The following is a 24,187-nucleotide window of genomic DNA, read 5'->3' as shown; positions in this document are numbered from 1 at the left end:
GTGGTCCATTGATTGTGACTGGGCAAAATATCTCACGAAATGTCAAACGAAAAAACTACAAAGGACGAAACATGTCTAGCTTGAAGGGGGAAACCAGATGGGGCTATGGTTGGCCCGCTAGATGGCGCTGCCATAGGTCAAACAGATATTAACTGCATTTTTTAAAATAGGAACCCCATTTTTTATTACATATTCGTGTAGTACATAAAGAAATATGAATGTTTTAGTTGGACCACTTTTTTCACTTTGTGATAGAAGGCGCTGTAATAGTCACAAACAAATGGCTCACAATTTTAGACGAACAGTTGGTAACAGGTAGGTTTCTTAAATTAAAATACAGAATGCAGGTACGTTTGAACATTTCATTTCGGTTGTTCCAATGTGGTACATGTACCTTTGTGAACTTACCATTTCTGAGAATGCATGCTATTACAGCATGATTACCTGAAAATATCATATTAATGCAATAAATGCTCAAAATGATGTCCGTCAACCTCAATGCGTTAGGCAGTACGTGTAACGACATTCCTCTCAACAGCGAGTAGTTCGCCTTCCGTAATGTTCGCACATGCATCGACAATGCACTGACGCATATTGTCAGGCGTTGTCGGTGGATCATGATAGCAAATATCCTTCAACTTTCCCCACAGAAAGAAATGCGGGGACATCAGATCGGGTGAACGTGCGGACCATGGTATGGTGCTTCGACGACCAATCCACCTGTCATGAAATATGCTATTCAATACTACTTCAACCACACGCGAGCTATGTGCCGGACATCCATCATGTTGGAAGTACATCGCCATTCTGTCATGCTGTGAAACATCTTTTTGTAACATCAGTAGAACATTACGTAGGAAATCAGCATACATTGTACCATTTAGATTGCCATCGATAAAATGGGGGCCAATTATCCTTCCTCCCATAATGCCGCACCATACATTAACCCGCCAAGGTTGCTGATGTTCCACTTGTTGCAGCCATAGTTGATTTTCCATTGCTCAATAGTGCATATTATGCCGGTTTATGTTACCACTGTTGCTGAATGATGCTTCGTCGCTAAATAGAACGCGCGCAAAAAATCTGTCATCATCCCGTAATTCCTCTTGTTCCCAGTGGCATAACTGTACACGTCATTCAAAGTCATCGCCATGCAATTCCTGGTGCATAGAAATATGGGACGGGTGCAGTCGATGTTGGTGTAGCATTCTTAACACCGACGTTTTTGAGATTCACGATTCTCACACAATTTGTCTGCTACTGATGGGCAGATTAGCTGTGACAGCAGCTAACACACCTACTTGGGCATCATCATTTGTTGCAGGGCATGGTTGATGTTTCACAAGAGGCTGAACACTTCCTGTTTCCTCAAAATAACATAACTATCCGATGAACAGTCCGGACACTTGGATGATGTCGTCCAGGATACCAAGCAGCATACATAGCACACGCCCGTTGGGCATTTTGATCACAATAGCCATACATCAACATGATATCGACCTTTTCCGCAGTTGGTAAATGGTCCATTTTAACACGGGTAATGTATCACGAAGCAAATACCGTCCGCATTGGAGGAATGTTACGTGATACCATGTACTTATACATTTGTGACTATTACAGCACCATCTATCACAAAGCAATAAAAGTGGTTCAACTACTTTACGTACTACATAAGTAGTAATTAAAAATGGGGGTTCCTATTTTAAAAAACACAGTTGATATCCGTTTGACCTATGGCAGCACCATCTAGCGGGCCAACCATAGCGCCATCTGGTTTCCCCCTTCAAGCTAGACGGGTTTCATTCTTTGTAGATTTTTCATTTGATGCTTATTTCATGAGATGGACCACCCTGTATATGTATCTGATTGTGGGATCATTCAGATTTGTAGTTTACACATCACTAAATTTAATGCATATGAAATGGTGATATTGTAAGCTGCAGTGAGCTCCGATCCCTCTATAAGTTAAAAAGTTTCTTTGCTACTTTGTTAAAATTCAGATAATAAAGATTCTCCTTTCTACATGAGAAATGATGTGTACGATGTACATCCAGTAAAGTTAGGACTTGCCTATCATACATGACAACAACTCCATTCAAGAACATTATCATTGAAAATTTGGAACAATGTATTAAAAAATAAGTTAGGTCTTGTGGCTAGCTGTAGCTTCTTTGGTATGTGATTGTTGTGGTTCCATGTGAATTGGCTACTGTTCATTCTATGGCTGCTGATCGCCTATACCAAATCTAACATGTATCTCCCATTTTATAACTAAGGACCTCTGCACAGCCATCCAGATTTAGTTTTGCGTGCATTATTTGTAGGCAGATGTCAGGATTTTCCTTTCAAAAGTCTAGTTGAAATTTCTCCCCCATCCTTATTCAGTTCTTACTTGGATTTCATTTTTGATGAGTGAGTCACTGAAACAACATCAGAATTGTATCTATAGACATTTACTTTCCATCTAATAATTTCTGTGCACTCTTTTTCTTCATACTATCTTAAAAATATGCCCTTTTGTACCTTTACAGTTTACGCCTTCTCCAACATCACCACACATTCATGTTTCAGCCATTGCATTTGTAGTGAATAATGATGCAGCGCCAATCTTGAAGCTGTTTATGTTCACTTTACCGTAACCATGACGTGTAGCCTTCTCTAAGTAGGTAAGTCAGTCTCAGAACCATGCAGTATAGCCATGACATGTGGGGAATAATGTGTCATGGTTGAAGTTTAACAATAGAAATGCAAGTTCTTGTGTTCATTATAATGAATTACGGTTTTTATTGTATTAATCTGTCTTCCCTCTGCATGACTTAATTTTTTGGATTTCTTACAAAAAAAGCTAATGATCGTAAGAACTCCAGTTAGTAAGCTGATATTTCAGCAGATATCTCTGTCATCTTCAGATTGACCTGACTGCCTTCAATGTGTGCGTGTGCGTGTGCGTGTGCGTGTGCGTGTGCTTTGATAAAACATACAGACCTATGTTTAAAAATATGTTATATGTTGTAGATTTCCAGCTATGTAAACCTCCTTACTGCACAATGGTTTCAAAGATTACACTGCGTGTTACAATGACAGATACTACTAGTTAACAAATTTAAACTTTTTTTCTGCATCTGGTTTGTAAATGGGTGGATTTATGTAAAAATTACATTTTGGGGTGCTGAATACACTGGTAAAATCAGTTTTTCTGTATGATGTCATATTTCCTAGATACACAGCAGAATAAAAAATGCTAATAGCGCAAATTGACACAATTATGACAAACAAAAATACACATTCAGAACTTTTGAAATCAATACTATTTCGTATGTATATATGGGCATGATGCCTATAAAAGGTCCAAATTAGTTGAGAAGATATTTTCACCTTTAATCGACTTTGATTTTTGAAAAATGCGATGATTGAGCTCTTCTTTTGTTTGCCGTTTCATTGCTCTCCCAAACAAGACCCCAGCAGTAGACACTCACCATTGAAGGGTTCCATTGCCTTTGGTAATGGTGTTCCATGGTAAGAATGTCTTGGTGAAAGTGTTCACTATGTTCATCACTTACGGCTCCCAAATCTTCTTGGAAGAAATCAAGGTGAGGATGTAAGAAGTGAATTTTAAGCGACATTCTACACCCCATGTTCTTATAGTTGTCCAACAGATCATTCGCAATGATAACATAGTTTTTGTCTTTTCTGTTACCCAGAAAGCCTTTTACAATTGCTTTAAAAGAAGACCGTGCAGCTAATTGGATATCTGTGAGTTTGGTATCGAAGGTTGGATCTTTCAGTAATTTTCTTATTTGTGGTCCAACAAATACACCCTCTTTCAGCTTTGCCTCACTTAATTTGGGAAACTTTCCCTTTAAGTGATTGAAGGCCTCACCTTCTTTATCCAGAGCTTTTACAAAGTCTTTGATAAGGCCCAATTTGATATGAAGGGGAGGAAAAATGATTTTATCGGGCTCCACAAATGGGGTATTGTTCACATTTACTTTTTCAGGATTATGTGACTTCCTTATAGGCCATTCCTTGACTGTATAGTGGTTCTTGGTGCCACGGCTGTCCCAAAGGCATAAAAAGCAGCTGTATTTTGTGTATCCAGCCTGTAAACCTGTAAGGAGTGCAACTTTTAAATCACAGCAAAGCTGCCGTTCATGATTCTTCTATTTGATTGCCTCCAGCAGCAAAGCCATGGTTTCATAAGTTTCTTTCATGTCTTCTGTGTAAGCCAAAGGTACCGATGGAAATGCATTGCCATTATGCATTTTTTACTGGAGTCAATAGATAGTCGCCACTTCTGTGGATTATGTTGTACACCTAGCTGCATATCAGACCATTGACATCTCTGCATACACACATTGAATTCTGCATATCAGAATACTGAGCAAGGGAAGCACCTCTTGATCTGAAACAGGAAATTTTTGTCCCTGGAGCTAGAAGGTTCTGTTGTCACAGTCTGAACACCAAGAGTTCAGCTTGCTGTTTTTAATGTTTTAGTTCATGAACCAAATTGTTCAGTTCCTTTTGATTAAAGATCTGAGGTGAAGTGTCATGATACTGAGGGCAGTACTCTTCTCTCTGTTCAATACTTTCTGATTCACTTGACATGGTGTATGGTTCGGTGGCTTTCAAGTTACAGACAGGAACAGGCAACCCCTCATCATGGGGCATGGGCAAATGCACTGAAGATACATTTGGATACTTTATTTTTAGTTTTGCTTGAATGTCCCAAAATATTTGTAAGACAGAAGTAACAGTCTGAATAATGGTCTATAGGCTCACACTACACCATCGGAGCAGCGAATGGCGTGGCTCGGAGTTTTCCTTTCATCCACTTGGTTGAGGTTGTAGTACAATTTATGCAGGCAATATGAGGTGCGAAATTTTTACCTTGATCAACAGCACAATCAAAATACAATTTATATGCCTTCTTAACCAAATCAGTGTATGGTTTTCTTTGGGCTTTTGGAGTGAATTTCCCACATACATACAAAAGTTGTCGGGGTGGTTTAGGCCGCAACGAGACTCACTAATTGCCATTTTTCTTAGTGTAAGTTTTAAACACACAAAGTTTACGCTATCTTTCACAGGAAATGCTCACTGAGGATCTCTTTCACACCACTGGATTACCACTCCAACCACTTACTGACGATTTGTAGATCTTCTAGCTCCCCTCTGCAAATCAAAAACAAACAATTAAACATCAAAACAGAAGAACAGCAAAAAGCGAAATACTGAATACAAAAAATAAAAAAACCTTTAAAAACTCAAAAATGGTATGTTCTAGAACATTTTGAAAGGTATATTCGGATTCTATACACCAAAATACATACTAGTAAATATATCGTATCCCAGATGCAAAATGGCTGTTGACTAGTGTACTTAGCAGTGTAATGTTTGATCAGCACTGGTTTCGCATGTACTCTTGATTGTATCTGCAGTTAACTGTGTGCTGTACACTCGTATCCTATACAGCAGCACAACTTTGCGTTACAGGACTGCATCCCCAATGGCAGACTCGCCAAGTGACACGCACATGAGGATAATTCTTGGTAAAAGCTCAAGCACTGAGGGACGAGGACCTCCAAGTCTTCTGTCATCTCAGATTGCATCTGAATGCACAAATTCCAAGTTTGGTGGCGGGTAAGTTGCATGTAATGAAGGAGATACAACTCAGGACTGTTGTGGTCGTAGCTGGCCTGTAGATGCCTGAGTAGAAAGTGTACAATGCTTAAGGCCAGGCCACCCACCCCACATGGGTGTGCTGCAGTTGCAGTCATATTGGAGTGGAGGTGTGGACACTGCATCTCTTCTTCCTTGTGGAGAAGGTGGCACAGCCATGTTGCTAGTAGCCAAAATTCTGCACATTTGTGTTTATCTACATCTCCACTCTGCACGCCACCTGACAGTATGTGACAGAGGGTACTTCTGGTATCACTGACCGATCCCCTTCTTTCCTTTTCCACTTGCAAATGGCTCGTGGGAAGAATGAGTGTTGGTAAGCCTCTGCACTGGTTCCATTTTTTGAATTTTCTTATTATGGTCATCTCATGAAACATATGTAGGTGAAAGTAATATGTTGTCCGAAGCTTCTCGGAGAGTACTCTCTCCATTCCCCCACCCTATATAATCTCTCTCTTCCATCAGTTTTACCTAGTAAGGGTCTCAGACTGATGAACACTACTCAAAAAGCAGTCAAACAAGCACCCTGTAAGCCACTTCTTTAGTGGTTGAATTAAATTGCCTTAAGATTCTTTCTGGGAATCTGTCTGGTACCTGATTTTCCTACTATTAGTTTTATGCAGCCAATGCACTTAAAGTCGCTCTATATAAATGCTCATAGATATTTTGTGATGGTTACTATTTCCAGCAATTTGTCATCAATAGAGTAGTTCTACATTAGTGGACTTATTTTCCTATGAATACACAGTGTGTTATATTTCTTTAAATGCAGCGTCAAAGTCTGTGGACTGTTCATCAAACCTCTGTAGGTCCTTCTGCTGTCTTCTTCCATTGGTACCTTCTTATAGACAGCTGTATCATCTGCAAACAGTTCAAAAGAGCTTCTGACGCATTCTACTAGATCAGTTTCAGCTCTCTGAGACTGCAGATGTGTGTGTAAGTTGCGCTTGCATTAGTGTGTGTGTGTGTGTGTGTGTGTGTGTGTGTGTGTGTGTGTGTGTGTGTGTGTGTGTGTACTGCTGACAAAGGCCTTAATGGCCGAAAGCTATGATTGTGTGAATCTTTTTATTGTGCCTATCACGGCTCAGCATCTCCGCTGTATGGTGAGTAGCAACTTTCCTTCTCTCGTAGTGTTACATTCCATCCTGGATTTTCCATTGTTTGATTCTACTAGATCATTTATATACATTGTAAACAGTAATGGTCCACACTATTTGCAAGGAAGTGTAGAATCCAATTACAAATCTGGTCCAATACTCAGTAAGCTTTTATTTTTTCACTAAACGGCGAGCAGGGCACTGTCGGGTGTTTTATTGAAGTTGAAGAACATGGCATTAACTTGAGTGCTGACGTCTGCTGTGTTGTGATCTTGTGGAGGACCAGCATGAGCTGAGTTTTGCAAGGTGTCTTTCTGTGGAATCCGTGTTGAATTTTACAGAGAAAACTGTTGTTCTTAAAGTTTGTCATAACACATTTGCATGAAACAAGTTCTATAATTCTATAACAGATTGACATCAATGATAGAAGCCTACAATTACGTGCATCTCCTACAACTCTTTTTGAAAACAGGACTGAGGTGCTTTCTTCTTTTCCTGTCAGAATGTACCCTTTGTTGCTCCAGTGACCAATGATAAACTTCAGATAGAAGGGGAGCATGTTCTTTCTCTTGATCTCTGTAGAATCTTGCAGGTATGTTATCTGGCCCTGACACCATTCCACTGCAAAGCAACTGTACAAGGATGTAAAAAAAACCCTTCACCTTGGGCGGAGCTTGTGTAGTATGCATTTCTGCCACTAGATGTGTATAGTGCAACTCATTGCTAATTATGATTGTTTTTGCAAGCACTGTTTTGTTCTTGTTTTGTTTTTTATGATGGTTAGTTTAAGTGAACAACATGCAGCTGAAACTGTTTTAATGTTGTAAACAGCTTTCCATGATGACACTACGGGAAAAACTCGAGTGTAAGAGAGTGATTTGCTCAATTTAAAAATGGCGACATGTTGATCGATGACAAACCTTGTTCTAGACTTCCATAAACTGCCTGAATTGATGGAAATATTGAAAAAAATCCAGGGCCTGTGTTCACAGACCATCGACTGACAACTGATCAACTGTCAGAAATTGCACGACAGTGCTCGTTTAAGAAGACCCAATTTGTGGCACTCAGGAGACTGGTTCTTCCACAATGACTACACATGTACACAAACAGCCATCTCTGTTAGCCAGTTTTTGGCTAAAAATGCCATGGTTTTGTTGCCCCATGCGCCTTATTTGCTTGACCTGGCTCTGTGTGGCTTTTTCATATTTCAATGCGTGAAAGTGGGCATGAAAGGGCACCAATTTGACAACTTTTAAGAAAGTGTTTTAATGTTTAACATTTAAGAAGTCAAGAAAGAAAACAATGGAGGAGCTGTCACCCATTTCTAAAGATGACTACCAAAATGTTTCAAACAGTGGAAGCACCAGTGGGGTAAATGTATTAGTTGTAATGGAGAGTATTTTGTACCACCTAATAGTTGTTTTTTTTGTTTTGATGTCCAATTTCAATATTGCCATATCAAAATTCGTATGATAGTTGGATGGTGGATCCAGTGAAATAATTTTGGAAGATAAAATTCACTATTTCAGCCTTGTGGCTGTCATTTTCCCTTTTAACAATATTTTACTCTCTAAGACATTAAATGCTTCTTTCATTGCTCTCATTAGGATCATTTTTGCTTTGTTGGGCTTTTGTTTGGTAGCTAGGTTTTGATTTCTCTTGAATCTGTGACAAATCTCTCTTTGTTTACATATCAGTTTTGTAACATGGCTCATAAACCATGGTGGGTCTTTCCCATCCCCTAACACCTTGCTCGCAACACATTTGTCTAAGGTATATTGAATGATGCTTTTGTATTTTTTCTATTTGTGCTCCACACTTTCATCCTTGGTACTGAAATGTTTGATTTTGCCTATTCAGATACCTTGCAATTTGTTTGCTGTCACTCTTACTAAGCAAAAATATTTTCTTATCTTTGTTAACATTCCTTGCAGCACTGGTAGTCATAGATACCTCCTCTACATTAACTGATTCAAGAATCTTCCAGATCTGTTTATTACTGTGGGATCTAAGATGTTACCTTCACCAATTGGTTCTCTAACTACCTGCTTGTGTTAACTTTCAGACAAGACATTAAAAATCATGTTACATGAATCCCTGCCTCTGGCTCTGGTACCAGCTTTGATAGCTTGACTCTCCCAATCAATGCCTGGCAGGTTGAAGTCACTCCTATTACAAAAACATGATCAGGAAACTTATTTACCAAATTCTGCAAGTACTCTCTGAGACACTCTACCACTACAGAGCCAGACACAGGTGTATAAAAGCATGTGATTACCATTCTGACCCACCTTTGATGCTTAACTTCACTCAGATTAAATGACATTCAGGATCTGTGATAACCTCACTAGATATTACTGAATTCTTCAGAGCATTAAATACTCTGTTGCCAGAGCAGTAAATATGCTGCCGGCATTGGTAACTAACCTATTCTTATGATAAATATATCAATCTGAATGTATTTAGATGAGGAAAGATTAGTTTTAGTACATCTCTACATGAACACCACATGTAGTAGGAACTATGTTTTCATTCTTTAACAGACAGTCTCAGGGAAAAATATATAATTGTGGTCAAGCCCCAACAAAATGACTCCTGTAAATATTACAGCTATCAGAAAATGTCTCCTGAATAGAGGGACTTGTGTTGATATAATGGGAAGGGAGACAGTTACATTAATAAATGGTTCCTGGTGATACCTGTAAAATGGCTTAATTCCTTACATTTCTAGGCGTGTGATGTAATGTCAATCAATTGTCTATAAAAAAGTAGTTGGCCATTGATATTCTGAAACTCGCTTTTTCCTTTTCAGTCATCTTATATAGGTATGTGATTGTGTGATCTTTCAGAATTGTCATTTACACATCACTAAATTTAATGAATATGAAATGGTGGTATTGTAAGCTGCAGTGAGCTCCGATCCCTCTATAAGTTAAAAAGTTTCTTTGCTGCTTTGTGAGAACTCTGATAATAAAGATTCTCCTTTCTGCAAGAGAAACGATGTGTAGAATATCCATCAAATAAAGTTAGGATATATCGGTCATACACATCAACAACTCCATTCAAGAACATATCACTGAAACTTCAGCACAGTGTGTTACAAAATAAGTAAGATCTTGTTACTAGCTGTAGCTTCTTTGGTACGTAGTTGTTGTGCTTCCATGAGAGTTGGCTACTGTTGATGGGCTGTAGCAGGACTAACATGTGCCTCTTGTTTTCTAACTAAGGATAGCTTTCCACCATTCAGATTTAGGTTTTCCTGCATTATTTGTAGGCAAATGTCAGGATTTTTCTTTCTAAAGCCTAGTTGAAATTCCTGCCCATCCTTATCTTCACTTTTGTAACTTTACAGTATCAACCTACCACAATGTCAACGTCCATCCGTTTTTCAGCTACTGAGTTCATAGTGAATAATGATGCAGTCGCAATTTTGGATCCATGTGTGTTCACTTTACCAAAACATGATATTTAGCCTTGTCTATGTAGGTAAGTCAATCTGACAACCCTGCAGCATAAGCATAGGAACCAGTTGTCATTGGTTGTGATTTGTGGAATAATGTGAAGCCATTGAAGTTTAACATTAGAAATGCAGCTTTTTGGGTACATCATAATGAATTGTGGCATTTGTTATATTTGGTTGTCTTTGCTCTACACGATGGATTTTTCAGATTTCTTGCAAAACATGTCTGGCAATAATGGGATCTCTGTCCAATTCAGAGTGAGCTCACTGATTCTCTCTCTCTCTCTCTCTCTCTCTCTCTCTCTGTGTGTGTGTGTGTGTGTGTGTGTGTGTGTGTGTGTGTGTGTGTGTGTGTGTGTGAGAGAGAGAGAGAGAGAGAGAGAGAGAGAGAGAGAGAGAGAGAGAGAGAGAAAGAAATTATTTGATAACACACACATAGACATGCATTTAAAAACTTTTTTAAAATTGTGTTCAGCTATGTCAACATCATTACAGCACAGTTGTTTCAAAGATAATGCTATGTTTTATAATTACAGATACTTAGCAGTGTAGTGTTTGATCAGCATTGCAGAAAATTTTGTACTGTGGTCGTCCACCTCTGCAGAATTGAACCATGATGAGTAAGACCGCTTCAGCTTTATGAAACTAGTTGCACCAGAAATAAAGATTTATCATATATCTGAAGTGGCCTTTTTCATCATGATCATTGGTTTCACATGTACTCTTGATTGTATATACAGTTCAGACTCTGCCATACACTACACACTGACACCACTTTCCTTTATAGGAACGCATCCCTAATGGCAGACCCCCACTTTGCACGTGACACACACATGAGGATAATTCTCGGTAACAGTGCAAGTGCTGTGGGTCGAGGGCCTCCAGGTCTTCTGTCATCTCAGGGTGCATCTGAATACACAAATGCCAACTCTGGTGGCGGGTAAGTTGCATGTAATGGTGGAGCAAGTAGTCATATTTGCTTTTGTTTGTCAAATTTTCAGTTTGTAAAGTCAAATAGTGAGCAAAATTTGAGGACTTAAGGATGATTCATTTTACAGTACAGATCTGTATAGCTAGTTTTTTTGAATGTAATTAGTTCTGTAATGCTATATGGCTGAAGGACTTTCTTCCTTGCAGCTATTTGACTTTATCAAGGTATTTAGAGTTTGTGTATGTCATTATTATTAATGAGTGTTTAATTCAATGTTTTAAAAGATTTTTGGTTATGTCTAACTGTGGGTTTTTGATTCCACATATGCTGATTTTTAATATTTTATTTATAGTAACTGAATCGTGCCCAGACTGTAGTACTAAAATATATTTTTTAATGACATGTTGGAGTTCAAATCATGTGTACCTACTCAGAACCTTGATTTAGAAAAACAACTGAATGTCAGTCATCAGGTCTCCTCTAAAAATGTTAATTTCAGTTAAAGAGTTATATGTAGTAAATGATTATACATAGTATTTTTATGTCATGAAGATCAGAGGACACACTGTGTTTGATTTGTCTTAATCTTTAGTACACAAAGGATTTACACTCAGATACTTTGGAAAGTAAGAGCTTAATTATTGTGGTGTGAATAGATGAATTTACAGACGCTAACTAAAAGAGAATGAAATACTTGTAATTTACAGTTGTTTGAGGGTCATGGTGTGTGGAAATGTCAGATAATCACATTTGAATTTTTTTATTTCTTTACGTGTTTTCAGAAACAATCTGGAAAGGTTGTTTGGGTGTTACAGGATAGGTTGTGGTGAGAAGTAATTTTTAAGAAAAAGATTTGAGAACTGTTATTGAGTTAGAGTTAATTGGCAGGCCACTTGAATTTTCACACACAACAGCCTGAATAGCTGTGATAATTAACTCAGAAGTGACAGAACATATTGAATTTTTTTCTTAAAAATTATTTCACGGCACAGCCTACCGTCCAACATCCTTACAGGCTTTTCAGACTTTCTTACCACCCTATATAATATTTCTTGTAAAGAGGCCTCCACTAAACTTTTCCATGCGTTAGAATCTTCAGCTATGTGCAACTGTGCATGTTTTTCTATGTCATCTATTCGTCTTTAATCTGGGCACCTCTCTTCCTTCATTTAGCATCTGTTCATCTGGTTACATGTTTCATCCATCTCCATTATAATCATAATTGTCTTCCACTCCAGCCTGTTTCCTGATCAGTTTGATTGTTTTACTGTCTTTCTTCATTCCATTGCTCTTTGAGCAATCCTTTTTAAAATGTCTTTTGCTTTAAAAGTCCGTTCCACTATCATAAGCCAAAACTGGGTAATTGATTTTTATTATAAATTCTCCAGTTCAGACATTACTTAATTCAAAAACCCTGTTCATCTTTCCAAATTTTTTCCATGCATTTTTCACTCTTATATTTTTCTGCCAGTTTCTGTCTTTGACTTCTGATATGCTAGTTTCAAAACTTAATATTCATATTATTTTCCTTTTTGTTGTGTTCATTGTACTTTTAGTGTCATTATAATTCATTTTCAGTCAAACTTTCCAATGCACTCTATGAAGTTGTTGGAAGAATAAAGAGAATCACCTGCCATAAAGTTGATGCTTAAAGCAGTAACCAGGCACATAATGTAGATTAAGCTTATAGCTAAGCTTTTGGACAGTGCCCTTTCTCAGAGCTAATAAACAAACAGTGGCATTTTTCCAGTGCTGCGTGTTCTGTTTGCTTGTTAGGTCTTCATCTACATTTACGTCTGCACCTGTACCATCTACATCTGCACCTGTGCTCTGAACCATTGTGTAGTGCATGGTAGAGTGTACACTATTGTACTTCTAGTTACATTTGTGTATGGAGTGTGGGAAAAATGACTGCTGAAGTGCCTCTGTGTATGATTCCTAAGGGACTGATATTCCTGAGAAAGCTTAGCCACAAGCTCAACCATGTCTGTGTGCATCTACTGCTCAGCATCGTAACTATTTGTTGATAGATCATATTTATTCTTTCTATTCCATCCAGGACTTTTCAGTATCATGTTAAGGCTGCAGCTTTATTTTTCTTGCTGTAGTATTGGGGAATAGTAATTACTTTATTTCATAGCTGTTAAACTCGAGGCAAATATTCAACTGAATATTTGATATTCAGTACATTAACTGAAATATATGTATAGTATGAAGATAGTTTTAATACACAGCTACTCTCTGTGGAAGGCCTCTTGGACTTTGCTGATAAATAAGCAGTGAAGGTAAATGTGTTAAGAATTGCAGATGTAGTTTCTGAGAGGTTTTAGTTTCAGGAGTCTAGATATTTGGGGAAAACAGTTTTAAGTATAAATTTTCTTGTCTTTTGTTTATAAATACCTTGAGTCATTTTACATCCTTGAAGAGTCCCCTTCCTAATGGGTCGTATGGAGCATGATGAATGAATGAAAAATATTGTTAGATAATAACTGGCTACTGACAGTGGAACTTACACAATCTGTTGTAGGTCTGAAATCAAGAGGAATATTCATCATTAATAATACTCCAGTTAGGTAGGCATTTATGTTATGAAAAATGTTCTGGTCCACACTATAGTCACCCTAAATAAGAAACATGAGGATGCTGTCACTCTGGATGAAACAGTGTCATAAATTTAACCGTTGCTCAGGGAGTGAAGCAGAAAAAGATACATTGGCCTTCACGTCATGCATGTGCTTTTATTTCATTATTTATAACTTAAATTTCTTTTACTGGATTGTCTTCACAAGGAGTTTACAACATGTAGATTTTGCATTATGGTGAAAAGGCTACAATCTGGCTCGGTCACGTCTGCTTAGGAGGAGAGGGTGACAGAATGAAATATGAAGTGTCAAGATCTGGTGTTATCAAACAGCTGTTTGGATGAGATTTGTCATTTTTTGATGAACGGAAAGGAATAAAACATAAAAAGGAAATATTCTGTATAAAAATTCAAAATATTCCAGTCATACATATGTCTCAAAGGCAGTAAAATACGGTCTGTTGGCTCCATTACCTTGCACCAGTCTAAAAGTCATTTCTACTAATTGTAAATATAAATAATCCATCATTGAAACTTACAAATATATGTATTCTTTGCTGCCATGAGGCACCAGATTTCATTCAACCAATGAGTATTTAGGTAAAGAGAAGATTGTTCCCTCTTATTTCTGTGCTACTTTTCCTAGGTTTCATTTTATTAATTTTTTTTTTTTTTGTACTAGTTCTGAGTAGAAAAGTTACATAACAAAGGAAATGTAATGATCATACTTATATTGGGAACAATTTTACTTTTACCTATACAAAGTGCTGAAGCACTAATTCAGTTTTCATACATGAATTTACCACACTAATGCTTTTATAAGCAGTCAAAATTCCTATACAATATCGGTTGGTGGAAGTTTAATTTGAGGTACATTTTCAATATTGCCAGGTACAAAATATGGAATGCTGGGATGCTTCAAAAACATGTCAAGATAGGCACAAGATCATCACTTATGAAGGCAACAGCAAAAGTCTGGCTGAAACACAGAAAAAGGTAAAATACCTATCGAAACACATTTTCGTCTCCCCAATTTGATACAGATAGTTCCTACCAATTCAGTCCTGAGGTTTGTCATTTTCAAATGGAAATGTTTGTTTTATAACAAAAGGTGGAAATCTGTTAATGAAAAATTTAATCTCCCAGATATATAAAAAATATATTAAATGTGTCATCACAGTAAATAGCTTTTACTGTTTGAATAAGATTTATGTTTTGAGCAATGATGTGGGTATGATAACCACAACCAGTAAATTTGTGAGATATACTGTGATTGCAACATAATATGAGTATCCGAATATCAAATGCATATTACTCCTTTAAACATGAAACAACAAACATTGAAAGGAAACACTAGTTTTTATTATGTGCTTAGTTACTGAATCACAATTTCTGCTGAAAATGAGATGAAATAAAAAAATAAATATTTACCAGGACCTGTTCATCAGTGGAGATGGTGTTATACTGCACAGTGTTACATAGTGGTCATAAGTGATTTGGCAAGCATGGGATGTAATGACAGGATAAACGATTGATGGGTAAGAAATATAAGAATTTACATGATGCAAATAAAGGTATGGAATGCCGATATCTACAGTTATCAAGAAATTAATAAGAAAAAAATTATTTACATAAATGTGCCAATTGCAGTAAGGTCCAGAAATGTATGATAATGTTGAGGACCAAGTGGACTTTGTTACAGATTTGATTGAGGTATAAGTGCTTTAGGATGAAAACAATATGTGACAACTAAATTAAAAAAGAAAGAGCAAAATGAATGAAGATAGTTTCGTTAGAGGCAATAGTCTTTGTATTCATAAATTGAAGTTTCCCGTTCACTTCTGTTTGTATGTATGGGCTAATCTCAGGAATTACTGTAAGGATTTTGACTAATATATTGTTTGATTGGTGAGGAACGTTAATGTATATAATTTATAAATGTTTCATGGAAATTGGCTGAACTGTGATTAATTAAAATCCACTGTCGCTCCAAAAAATAGATGTATTGCCATCTTGGGGTACAGCCAGTGGTACAGACACCAGGAGAATTTGAGTCAGGCCTGGTGGTCTAGAGTCTGTCTGAAAACTCAGTCTTTGAACATAGCATTCACCTGTCAATGATGTGGACATTGCCAGATGTGAAATGTGGTTTGGCTTCCATGTTAAATAATTGATTGGGGAGACAGAAAACAGTGAAGTGATGTCCAGTTAGAAAAATTTGCATCGGGACATTGAGGGAAATGAAATTATTATTATTATTATTATTATTCTTATTATTACTCATCTGTGGAGCTGCTGTAGGGTTTTGATACTTGGGGCAGATCATCTCACCAACATATGAGTGACCACAGAGACACAGTTTACACTGTTTGGGTGTTGCAGTCAGGCAGTCCATTAAAGCCTCTATGTGCTGCAGTATGCCACCAAGTAGTGTGTGCTGCATTAATTTTTAAATTTATATGAAAGTGATGATATTCAATACATAACATTATTCCCCAATACCTCTATGCAGTACCCCATAAACGGAATTACTGCTACATCAGTCAGATTGTCTGGTCTTAGATATTTAGTACCATCTGTGTAAAGCCAAACTGGGTTGCTAGTAATCTGTAATAAACATTCTTCACACACAAAACTGAAATTAATAGCTGAGATACTCCCCATCACTCTTTTCCAATGAGAACATAAATTCTTTCTTTTGCAGAGATAGCAAATGTGAAATAAGGCATGTGGATGATTAGTTAGCTAATTTGTGTGTGGGTACCCCATGAAGAAAATTTAATAAAACATACATGAAATGGTGAAAAATTGGGAACATACAAAAAGATCAAAACTGTAGAGTTATTCATCTGCAGAAAATTAAGTTGCTTGATGAAGATTCAGTTGAAGATTGCGTAAGTTTGGTTCATCCATCAAGTGAATCCCTTATAAAATTTCTCATCTGACTAATCTTAGGATTTCTTCACCCATCTGGGAATCCTAAAGAGTTGGATTAAAGGAAACACTAGAAAAGATTTAAATAAGAGCTTTGCGATTTACCGCAAGCTTGTCAGGTCAACATTAGTCACAGAAACTCTCACAAACTCCAGTTAGATGTTGTGCAAGACAGGTAAGGTAAAAATCTTGTTATTTCTTCATATGTAAACCTTTCATTGTGACTTGGTTAAATCACCTACAGTTGTTTTTCCCACACACTACATGTTTTTGAAACTGGAATGGTGGTGCAATTAATATCTTCTGGCATGTGCCATATTATGCTTTATAGTGTGCAAATGTAAATGTAGATATGGAGTGCACAAGAACACTGTATCCACAACTTAATCATAGATGGTATATACTTGTTCTGGTGGAGAATTTCTTTCCATAAAATATTGTGTTGAAAACAGGTGGTCATAAGAGAATGAGCAGGTGGTATGTGCACTTTCATTCTCTCACACAACAGTTTTTATTTGTCAGTGACATGCTTTAAGTAAGTAATGTTAGGGCTCATGAAGGAGTTATAATTTATATCTGACTGTTAGCAAGAGTAAAAACTGGAGGGGGGAGGCAGGGGGAGGTGAGAATTATCCCGGAAGAATGTGGGATTTGGTGGTGAAATACTGTACATTCGAATAAGAGTGCTGTCATTAAAAAATTTTTTTTAGTCATGGCACTAATCAAGAACAATGGAATGTGATGCAGAATGTGCTTCAGTGTTTGTTCACATCCTCCTCACATGTGTTATTCCATTGTATATGACATTACAGAGAATATATTTCTATAAGTTCATTCTTGTGTTTTCGCATTTACAGTGTACAAAGGTTTTCGTGGAGTATAGCATGGCATATTTTGAGTGTTACTGTTAGTGCTGTGCTTACTGAGTCCAAAAATGAGGAAGAACAAATTCACAGTTTGATGACTTTATGGCTGTAAAACATGAGTTTTTGTTGACATTTTGATTTACGGTGTCATAAGAAAGATGATACAAAGTTAACTCTTGCAAGACAGACAAAAATGATGAAAATTTTTTCTAAAATATAAGTAATTTTATAGTGTTGTTGGTCCAGTATCTAAATTGCTAAAAGAATGATAAAGATTTTCCACTTCACGACCCGATCCTCCAAACCTGGAAGTGGTAATTGATGAAGAAAGAATAGTTAGTAAAACTGTTGAGGGAGAAGAGGTTATAAGCAAAGATTCTGAAAGCTTGCAATGAGAAATGGGTGACGTAAGTTATTTATCTAGGAAATGGAGATTTAAAATTGCCATCAGAGAATACAGAAGGAAAAGCAGTATTTGCACCCTTGCCCGGGAGGTATGAAATCATACATTACAGGACAGTTTACTTATGATTATAACCTACAGATATCTACTGAAGAACATCATTTCCTTTTAAGAAAAAAATGGATGGTAAACTGCAGAAGACCTGAACTTTTGCAGATAGATGTGTATCTGCTCAACAATGTGAAATGTTGTTCACTTAGTTTCCAGTCAAATCAGTGAATGTGGAATGTAGGAACCTTGACTGGAATCCAATATCTATATTATTGAACATACCAAATAAGTCAACATGACTGTAACTCAAGAGAAAACTGCACAGATGTAGTAATAGTGTGTCAAAAGCAATAACACTGTATCAAACTAGCAAAGAAACCAGTTCCACATTGTTGCTACAACAGAGCCACAAATGGCAAGAATCTTACACACATATGCATTTGAAGCAAAAGTAACAAAATTTACAAAAATGTTAAGATGTCAGAAAGTCAGGTGAAGTGTACGACTGTATGAATTATTAGACTACATACAAAATTGTTACGTATCATGGAAAATACCTATTGTAATAACTAACAGACAAAAACAGAAATATATGCTTCTCATGCCTGAAATGTGTATTTACATCCTCTTGCTTTCAGTGTAGCAAGCTGCAGTTATACACATATTCGAAAGTATTTCTTCATCCGTAACTTCTAGCTTATGTAACTGAATCAGTGAGATTCAGTTGCTTTTACAATTATTTCATTATTGTTCATGTCCCTTGAAAATTTGCTAATGCACGGAATGAAAAAATACAACAACCACTGTGTTAATTAGGTAGAAATATAATTAAAAGGCATTAATCTTATGGCTAGCTTACTTGCTAGGGTAGCTAGTGTTGCTCCAACTGTCAGATGATAACAACTTCCACAGCAGACTGGTTCTAGAAGCTGGACACTTAATGATGATTTGGTGGTACTTGTCAGTAATGATCAAGAATCTTTTAGCAACTATTCACTAATGATAGCCTGTGCAAAGTGTAAGAGATTTAGGCAGTGCTAGTTTAGAAGTGAAATATAGTCCTTGTATGAAAACAAATCTGATTGTAAATAACCTCTATATTACGATTTATTTAACTTCTCACTTACTAATTTCCATATTGTCTACTTCATTACTTTCACAATTATGCTGTTTTCTCTGTATATCTTCATTATAGTCTTTCCTCCATTGTCTCTCACCTCTTTGTCATTTTTATTTCTACATACCACATTGTTTTTAGACTTTGGTGGTTTGTTCCACAATATCTATTACAGAGCTTCAAGAGGATCCACCCCTGGTCATCATATTATTTTTGCTTTACTCTTGCACCCATATTCTTTTCTCATTTTCACCAATCCACATACAGTCACACATATTCAGACACTCTTTGGGGTTCCGTGTATCTGTTAAAACTAAAGCGTTATATGATCGCTTTGTTGTCTGTCTGTCTAGCTGTTAAACCTTTATCTCAGGAGTGGATAGAGGTATCAAGCTGAAGTTTATGCCACACATTAAGGTTTCTCAGGAGCGCAATAAATGTAAGCTTCTAAGCCAATGCAATCAAAAGATATGGCCATTTATATTATACATAATTAAATTTGTACAGAGTCCTCAGTATGTGAATCTCACTCACAACTGGCCACTTCTCTCTTTCTCTCTCTCTCTCTCTCTTTCTCTCTTTAAAAACTTTAAAAATTAAGAAAATGCAATTGGCCAAGTCCAGTGTTGAAGCCCTAATTATCATATAGTGTTTATTGCCCATTGCTTACTATTTCATCCTTCAGCTGTGATAGTATTCACTTAATTGCTGCATCCACAATATCGGTTGCATATACAGTAATACATCTGATATCACAGAGTAAAAAGTAAACATGCTGGCAGATATATCAGATTATTATTTATGATACCTAAAAGACCACTGCCGTGAAAGTATCTGCTGAGCTTAATACACACTTAAAGAGCTCAAGAGTTAACAAGAGTCTTTCAACAGGAATGATAAACTAAACATTTGAGGTGTGGCTACTATTGGCAGACATCTTGCAAACACATTACACAGATTGCCTTCAACTGTGAAAGAAGTGGAGTTTTTATAAAGATTTTGACAACCATATAATGTACAATTTTGGTAAACATTTTTGGAAAACAGTGATCAATTAATTATTATATTTTGACTAAAGTTCAGTCTTGATCACACTATTTATGTTTTAATGATATAGGTAACCGGTTTCGGTTCTCTTTACAAAACCATCATCAGACTCATGGCTCCCTTAGGATGGTAGGCGGAGCTCTCCTCGCTGCTACGCAGTCAACTGCGTGTGATCAAGACTGAACTTTAGTCAAAATATAACCAAATAATGCTTGTCTATATGTTGTAAGGTTTAAAAAAAACCATTGTATGTGATCATGTGCAGTGATCCAAGCCCTGTTTCTAGCATGGAATGCCTATTCGTAGACTATAAAATTGCCAGTGGTATAACTTCAAATTCAGTAAGTATGTTCAACAAATACAAGAATGGAATAAAACATCTCCTTTGCTGTCCACAATCTGTTTATCATGAAGCCATTGTCGTTGTATTTATAAAGACACTGTTGCTATCTAATGAGACCTCTCATTGAACTGGGACAGCTTTTTTGGTTATAAAATTCCATTGAGCACCATTCAGGATTTAAATATGCTTCAGAGATTGTTTTGGATGCTTCAGTACACATTCATATAATTTTGTCCAACCTCTATGTTCATTAATATAAATTATTTACTGCCATTTACATTAAAGAATGTGTTGCAAAACTAAATTTTATTCTTGTTATTGCATAAGAAAGCAAAGCAACTCCATTTTATTAGCAGTTGAAGTTACACTACTGTATTCTTTGGTTATCTTGATCAGATCATAGTGATTTTGGTTTATTTAAGCTGCGTAATGGTTCCTTGCTCAAGCCATTGGCACTTCATTTATTGTTGTTTCCTTAAATGCCCTCATTGCATGTTTTATTGAAATAATAAAAAATATGAGGAATGTACAGGCAACAAAATAAGAGAAAAACAATAAAGAAAGGCAGTTGTAAGTAAGATAAGTGTCTTTCTTTTCTTTGAAGTTGGTTTTTTTGTGTAGTTATGTAAGTGCCTTCAGCTACTTTCCTTTCAGGAAGGAAGGAGAAAATCCAGGTAAGTAAACATTTTATTGGTAGAATTAAATAATGCTATCACTTGGAATAAATTTTGATATTTGATATGCTCCACCTTGTATGTCTGTGACACATGAGGTGTGTTTAATAGGCATTGCATTCCATCTGTGATTGTCCAGTATTGTATTATTGTTTTATTATGCAGTTTTCAAACGTAAAATTTTAAAAGGAGGTGGTGTACATTTGTTGCAGAGGACTACTGAAGCCACGGCGAAATGGCATTGTGACAAATCCTGCCCTACGAATTGTGGCAGGTGTGAAGAATGGACTGGATGCTGCAGCAGGGCGGAAACATACCACAGCAGCAAGCCGTTTGCAACAACCGAAGAACAATGGCTTTCAGTGGCGTAAGGAAACTCCCCTCTGAGGTGCGATACAGTAGAAATTTCATACATTTTTCAGTCTGCATCAAACAAGATATGAATTTACTTGAAACAATACATGCCATTACAGTGATATACATTAAAGCATGCTATTACAGAGTGACTATCCCAGAATGCAATACCAGTTGCAGGTTGCTGATCTAATGGTTTCTAAGGGCAACAGAAACTGATTTTCAGTATTTAGCATGATTATTGACCTAATTTAAAAATTTAAAATGGCCTCATAATCTACTCATTAAGAGTTATAATCGTATCTTAATAGTTTAACACAATAAGACAAGTGTTACAGTTAGAAATTGCTTGTTTGTATTGAGGCAGCATAACTGATAGCGCACAAATACTCAAACTTTATTTATCCAGTATTTGAGAATGGGAGTATTTAGCAACTTCCAGTAAACTCTACATGTAATTTCAAATCTTTTGTAACTTTTTCTCACTTACATGCTTTATGTCAAATATTTAACATGTTAACTCATTTGCAAAATGATCAGATGTTTCAATCTGTTTTATATGCTGGAGTTTGATTCTTTAAGAATAGGGTTTACTGGTAATTAGTCTAGCTGATGATGAGGGCCCAGATTAATATGTAACTACATATTTTCATTTTAATGCAAATGTTTGGATAAAAACTTTACTCACCAAGCAGTGGCAGTAGAAAACACACACAAATTTTTTTTTTTTTTTTTTTACTTTTACAAGCTTTTGAAGCCAGTGGCTCCTTCTTCTCACAGAAGAGTTAAAGTGGAAGGAAGAGGGGTGAAAGAAAAGGAATGCAGAGGTTTAAGGAAAGGGGTACAGTGAACCCAGGGTCAGACGAGACTTACTGGATGGAATGAGAAGGAGTCTTTCCTTTTCATCCCATTTGGTAAATCTCCCCAGACCCAGGGTTCTGGTTGACTTCTCTGCACTGTACCTAAACCTTTCCATCCCTTTCCCCTCAGCTCTCTTCTGTCCCCTTGAACTCTTCTGCTAGAAGGCAGAGACATTTGCTTCAAAAGCTTGTGAAAGATAAACCTTTTGTGTGTGTGTTCTCCTGCCACCACCGCTTGATGAGTAGAATTTATATCTATCTGTTTAAATTATTTTGCAAATAACTAATTATTTTTTTGTTTTGATAATTTTCACTCTTTTAGTAGTTTTCTACATAAATCATGACATTTGAAGTCTGAAAATGTAACTTTCATTTTCCATATTTCAAAGTTTAGTCCATATTTTTGTATCAGAATTGCATAAGCCCATATTTTCAACACAACATTATATAAACCTGATCTTTTTAAAGTGTAATAGCATTAAAAAATTCATTAAATGACACTTCAAAGTGAGATTCTTGGTCTCGGAATGGACGAGCCGAAAGCACAAATCGCACCATCTGAAGCAGCCTAGTCTTTCAGATAGCCTACAACCCTGTTAATGTTGTGGGAAGAGGGAAATAAGCAAAATCTCTTCAGGATAGCGAAGCACAGAAATGATGTTTTTGGACAGTTTTTGACATGGTTTTCCACTGCTGTGAACATGCCCTTCCCTACCAGTCGTCTCCTGTAGTGAAACTGTCTCACCAAAGTTATAAGATTTCATGAAAGCATATTTATAAACACACTGTTATAAAATGACACTTGTTTGTATTAATGAATGTGATATTAAATTAAGGCAGCTAAAACACAATTTCTTTCGATGACTAAGGTTGTCGGTACTCTTTGACATCTGTGAAACCTGTCAGTTGAAACTAGAGTACAAGGGCTTACTAAGAAGTTTAGAGACAGTGCCTCATATGCTGTTTTCGTTATAGATATGTTATGTGATTTCTGTTTCTACATATTTTCTGTTTTGTCATTCAATTATCTTTCATGTGGAACTCCAGTTAGACCTTACAATCTGGTTGGATAGTTCATGCCACCAACGTGCACAATAAGGCTTCAGCATTAAATGTTCCCTCACTGTTATACTCGAGTGTTTCAGTCAATGCGCAACATCTGATGCACACCTCCACAAGTATTTTGCTAGCCTTATGTATAACTTCACATCCATGTCATTTGCTGTTGATAACAATGATGTTTGCTGCTGCGCATCATTGTATTTTTTGCACGTCTATGTTCTTTCATGTACAAGCAACTGTTGTGTTTGAAATTGCAAAAATTGAGTGAAGATTTCCAAAGCAGTCTTTGAGTACAGACGGCAAAGTACTGTTTTGTAATACCTGTGAAAAGCTGTGTCAACTGAGCAACTTTTTTAATATCACAGTGCCTATCTATCTTAAAACACAGGTAGAAATTAAAAAGAGAATCAATTCAAACAACAGTTTTTTGATGATGCAACAGCCAGTGGGTCCCAAAGTTCTACCTTCTCGAAAGATATGTGTTATGCCATTATATGTGCAGATATACCTGTATGGAAATTAAACAACCGATTTTTTAAAAAAAGCATCCTAGAGAGATATTCAGGCAAACATATTCCTGATGAATCTACATTTAAAAAAACTATGTCGGCAGCATTTACAAGGATTGTACGGTGTCGATTCGAGACGTAATTCAGGATGGTCCTATATGGGTCACAATCGATGAGACTATGGCCACCCAAGGCAGTGCATTGGCATTGTAGTAA

General features: G+C 36.6%; 1 protein-coding gene across 1 annotated transcript in view; it reads left to right on the top strand.

Moving 5' to 3' along the window:
* LOC124712338 (ankyrin repeat domain-containing protein 50) overlaps positions 1-24,187 on the top strand; it is a 151,105-nt gene that overhangs the window by 107,491 nt on the left and 19,427 nt on the right. The window contains exons 20-23 of the mRNA XM_047242633.1: positions 5,494-5,640; positions 11,027-11,179; positions 14,643-14,747; positions 21,399-21,574. Coding sequence (XP_047098589.1) covers positions 5,494-5,640; positions 11,027-11,179; positions 14,643-14,747; positions 21,399-21,573 — 580 coding nt within the window. The 3' untranslated portion in view covers position 21,574. The remainder of the gene's footprint in view (positions 1-5,493; positions 5,641-11,026; positions 11,180-14,642; positions 14,748-21,398; positions 21,575-24,187) is intronic.

The sequence above is a fragment of the Schistocerca piceifrons genome, chromosome 8, assembly GCF_021461385.2.
Source record: "Schistocerca piceifrons isolate TAMUIC-IGC-003096 chromosome 8, iqSchPice1.1, whole genome shotgun sequence".
Taxonomy (NCBI): Eukaryota; Metazoa; Arthropoda; class Insecta; order Orthoptera; family Acrididae; genus Schistocerca; species Schistocerca piceifrons.
This window is presented reverse-complemented; position numbering and strand designations above follow the sequence as displayed.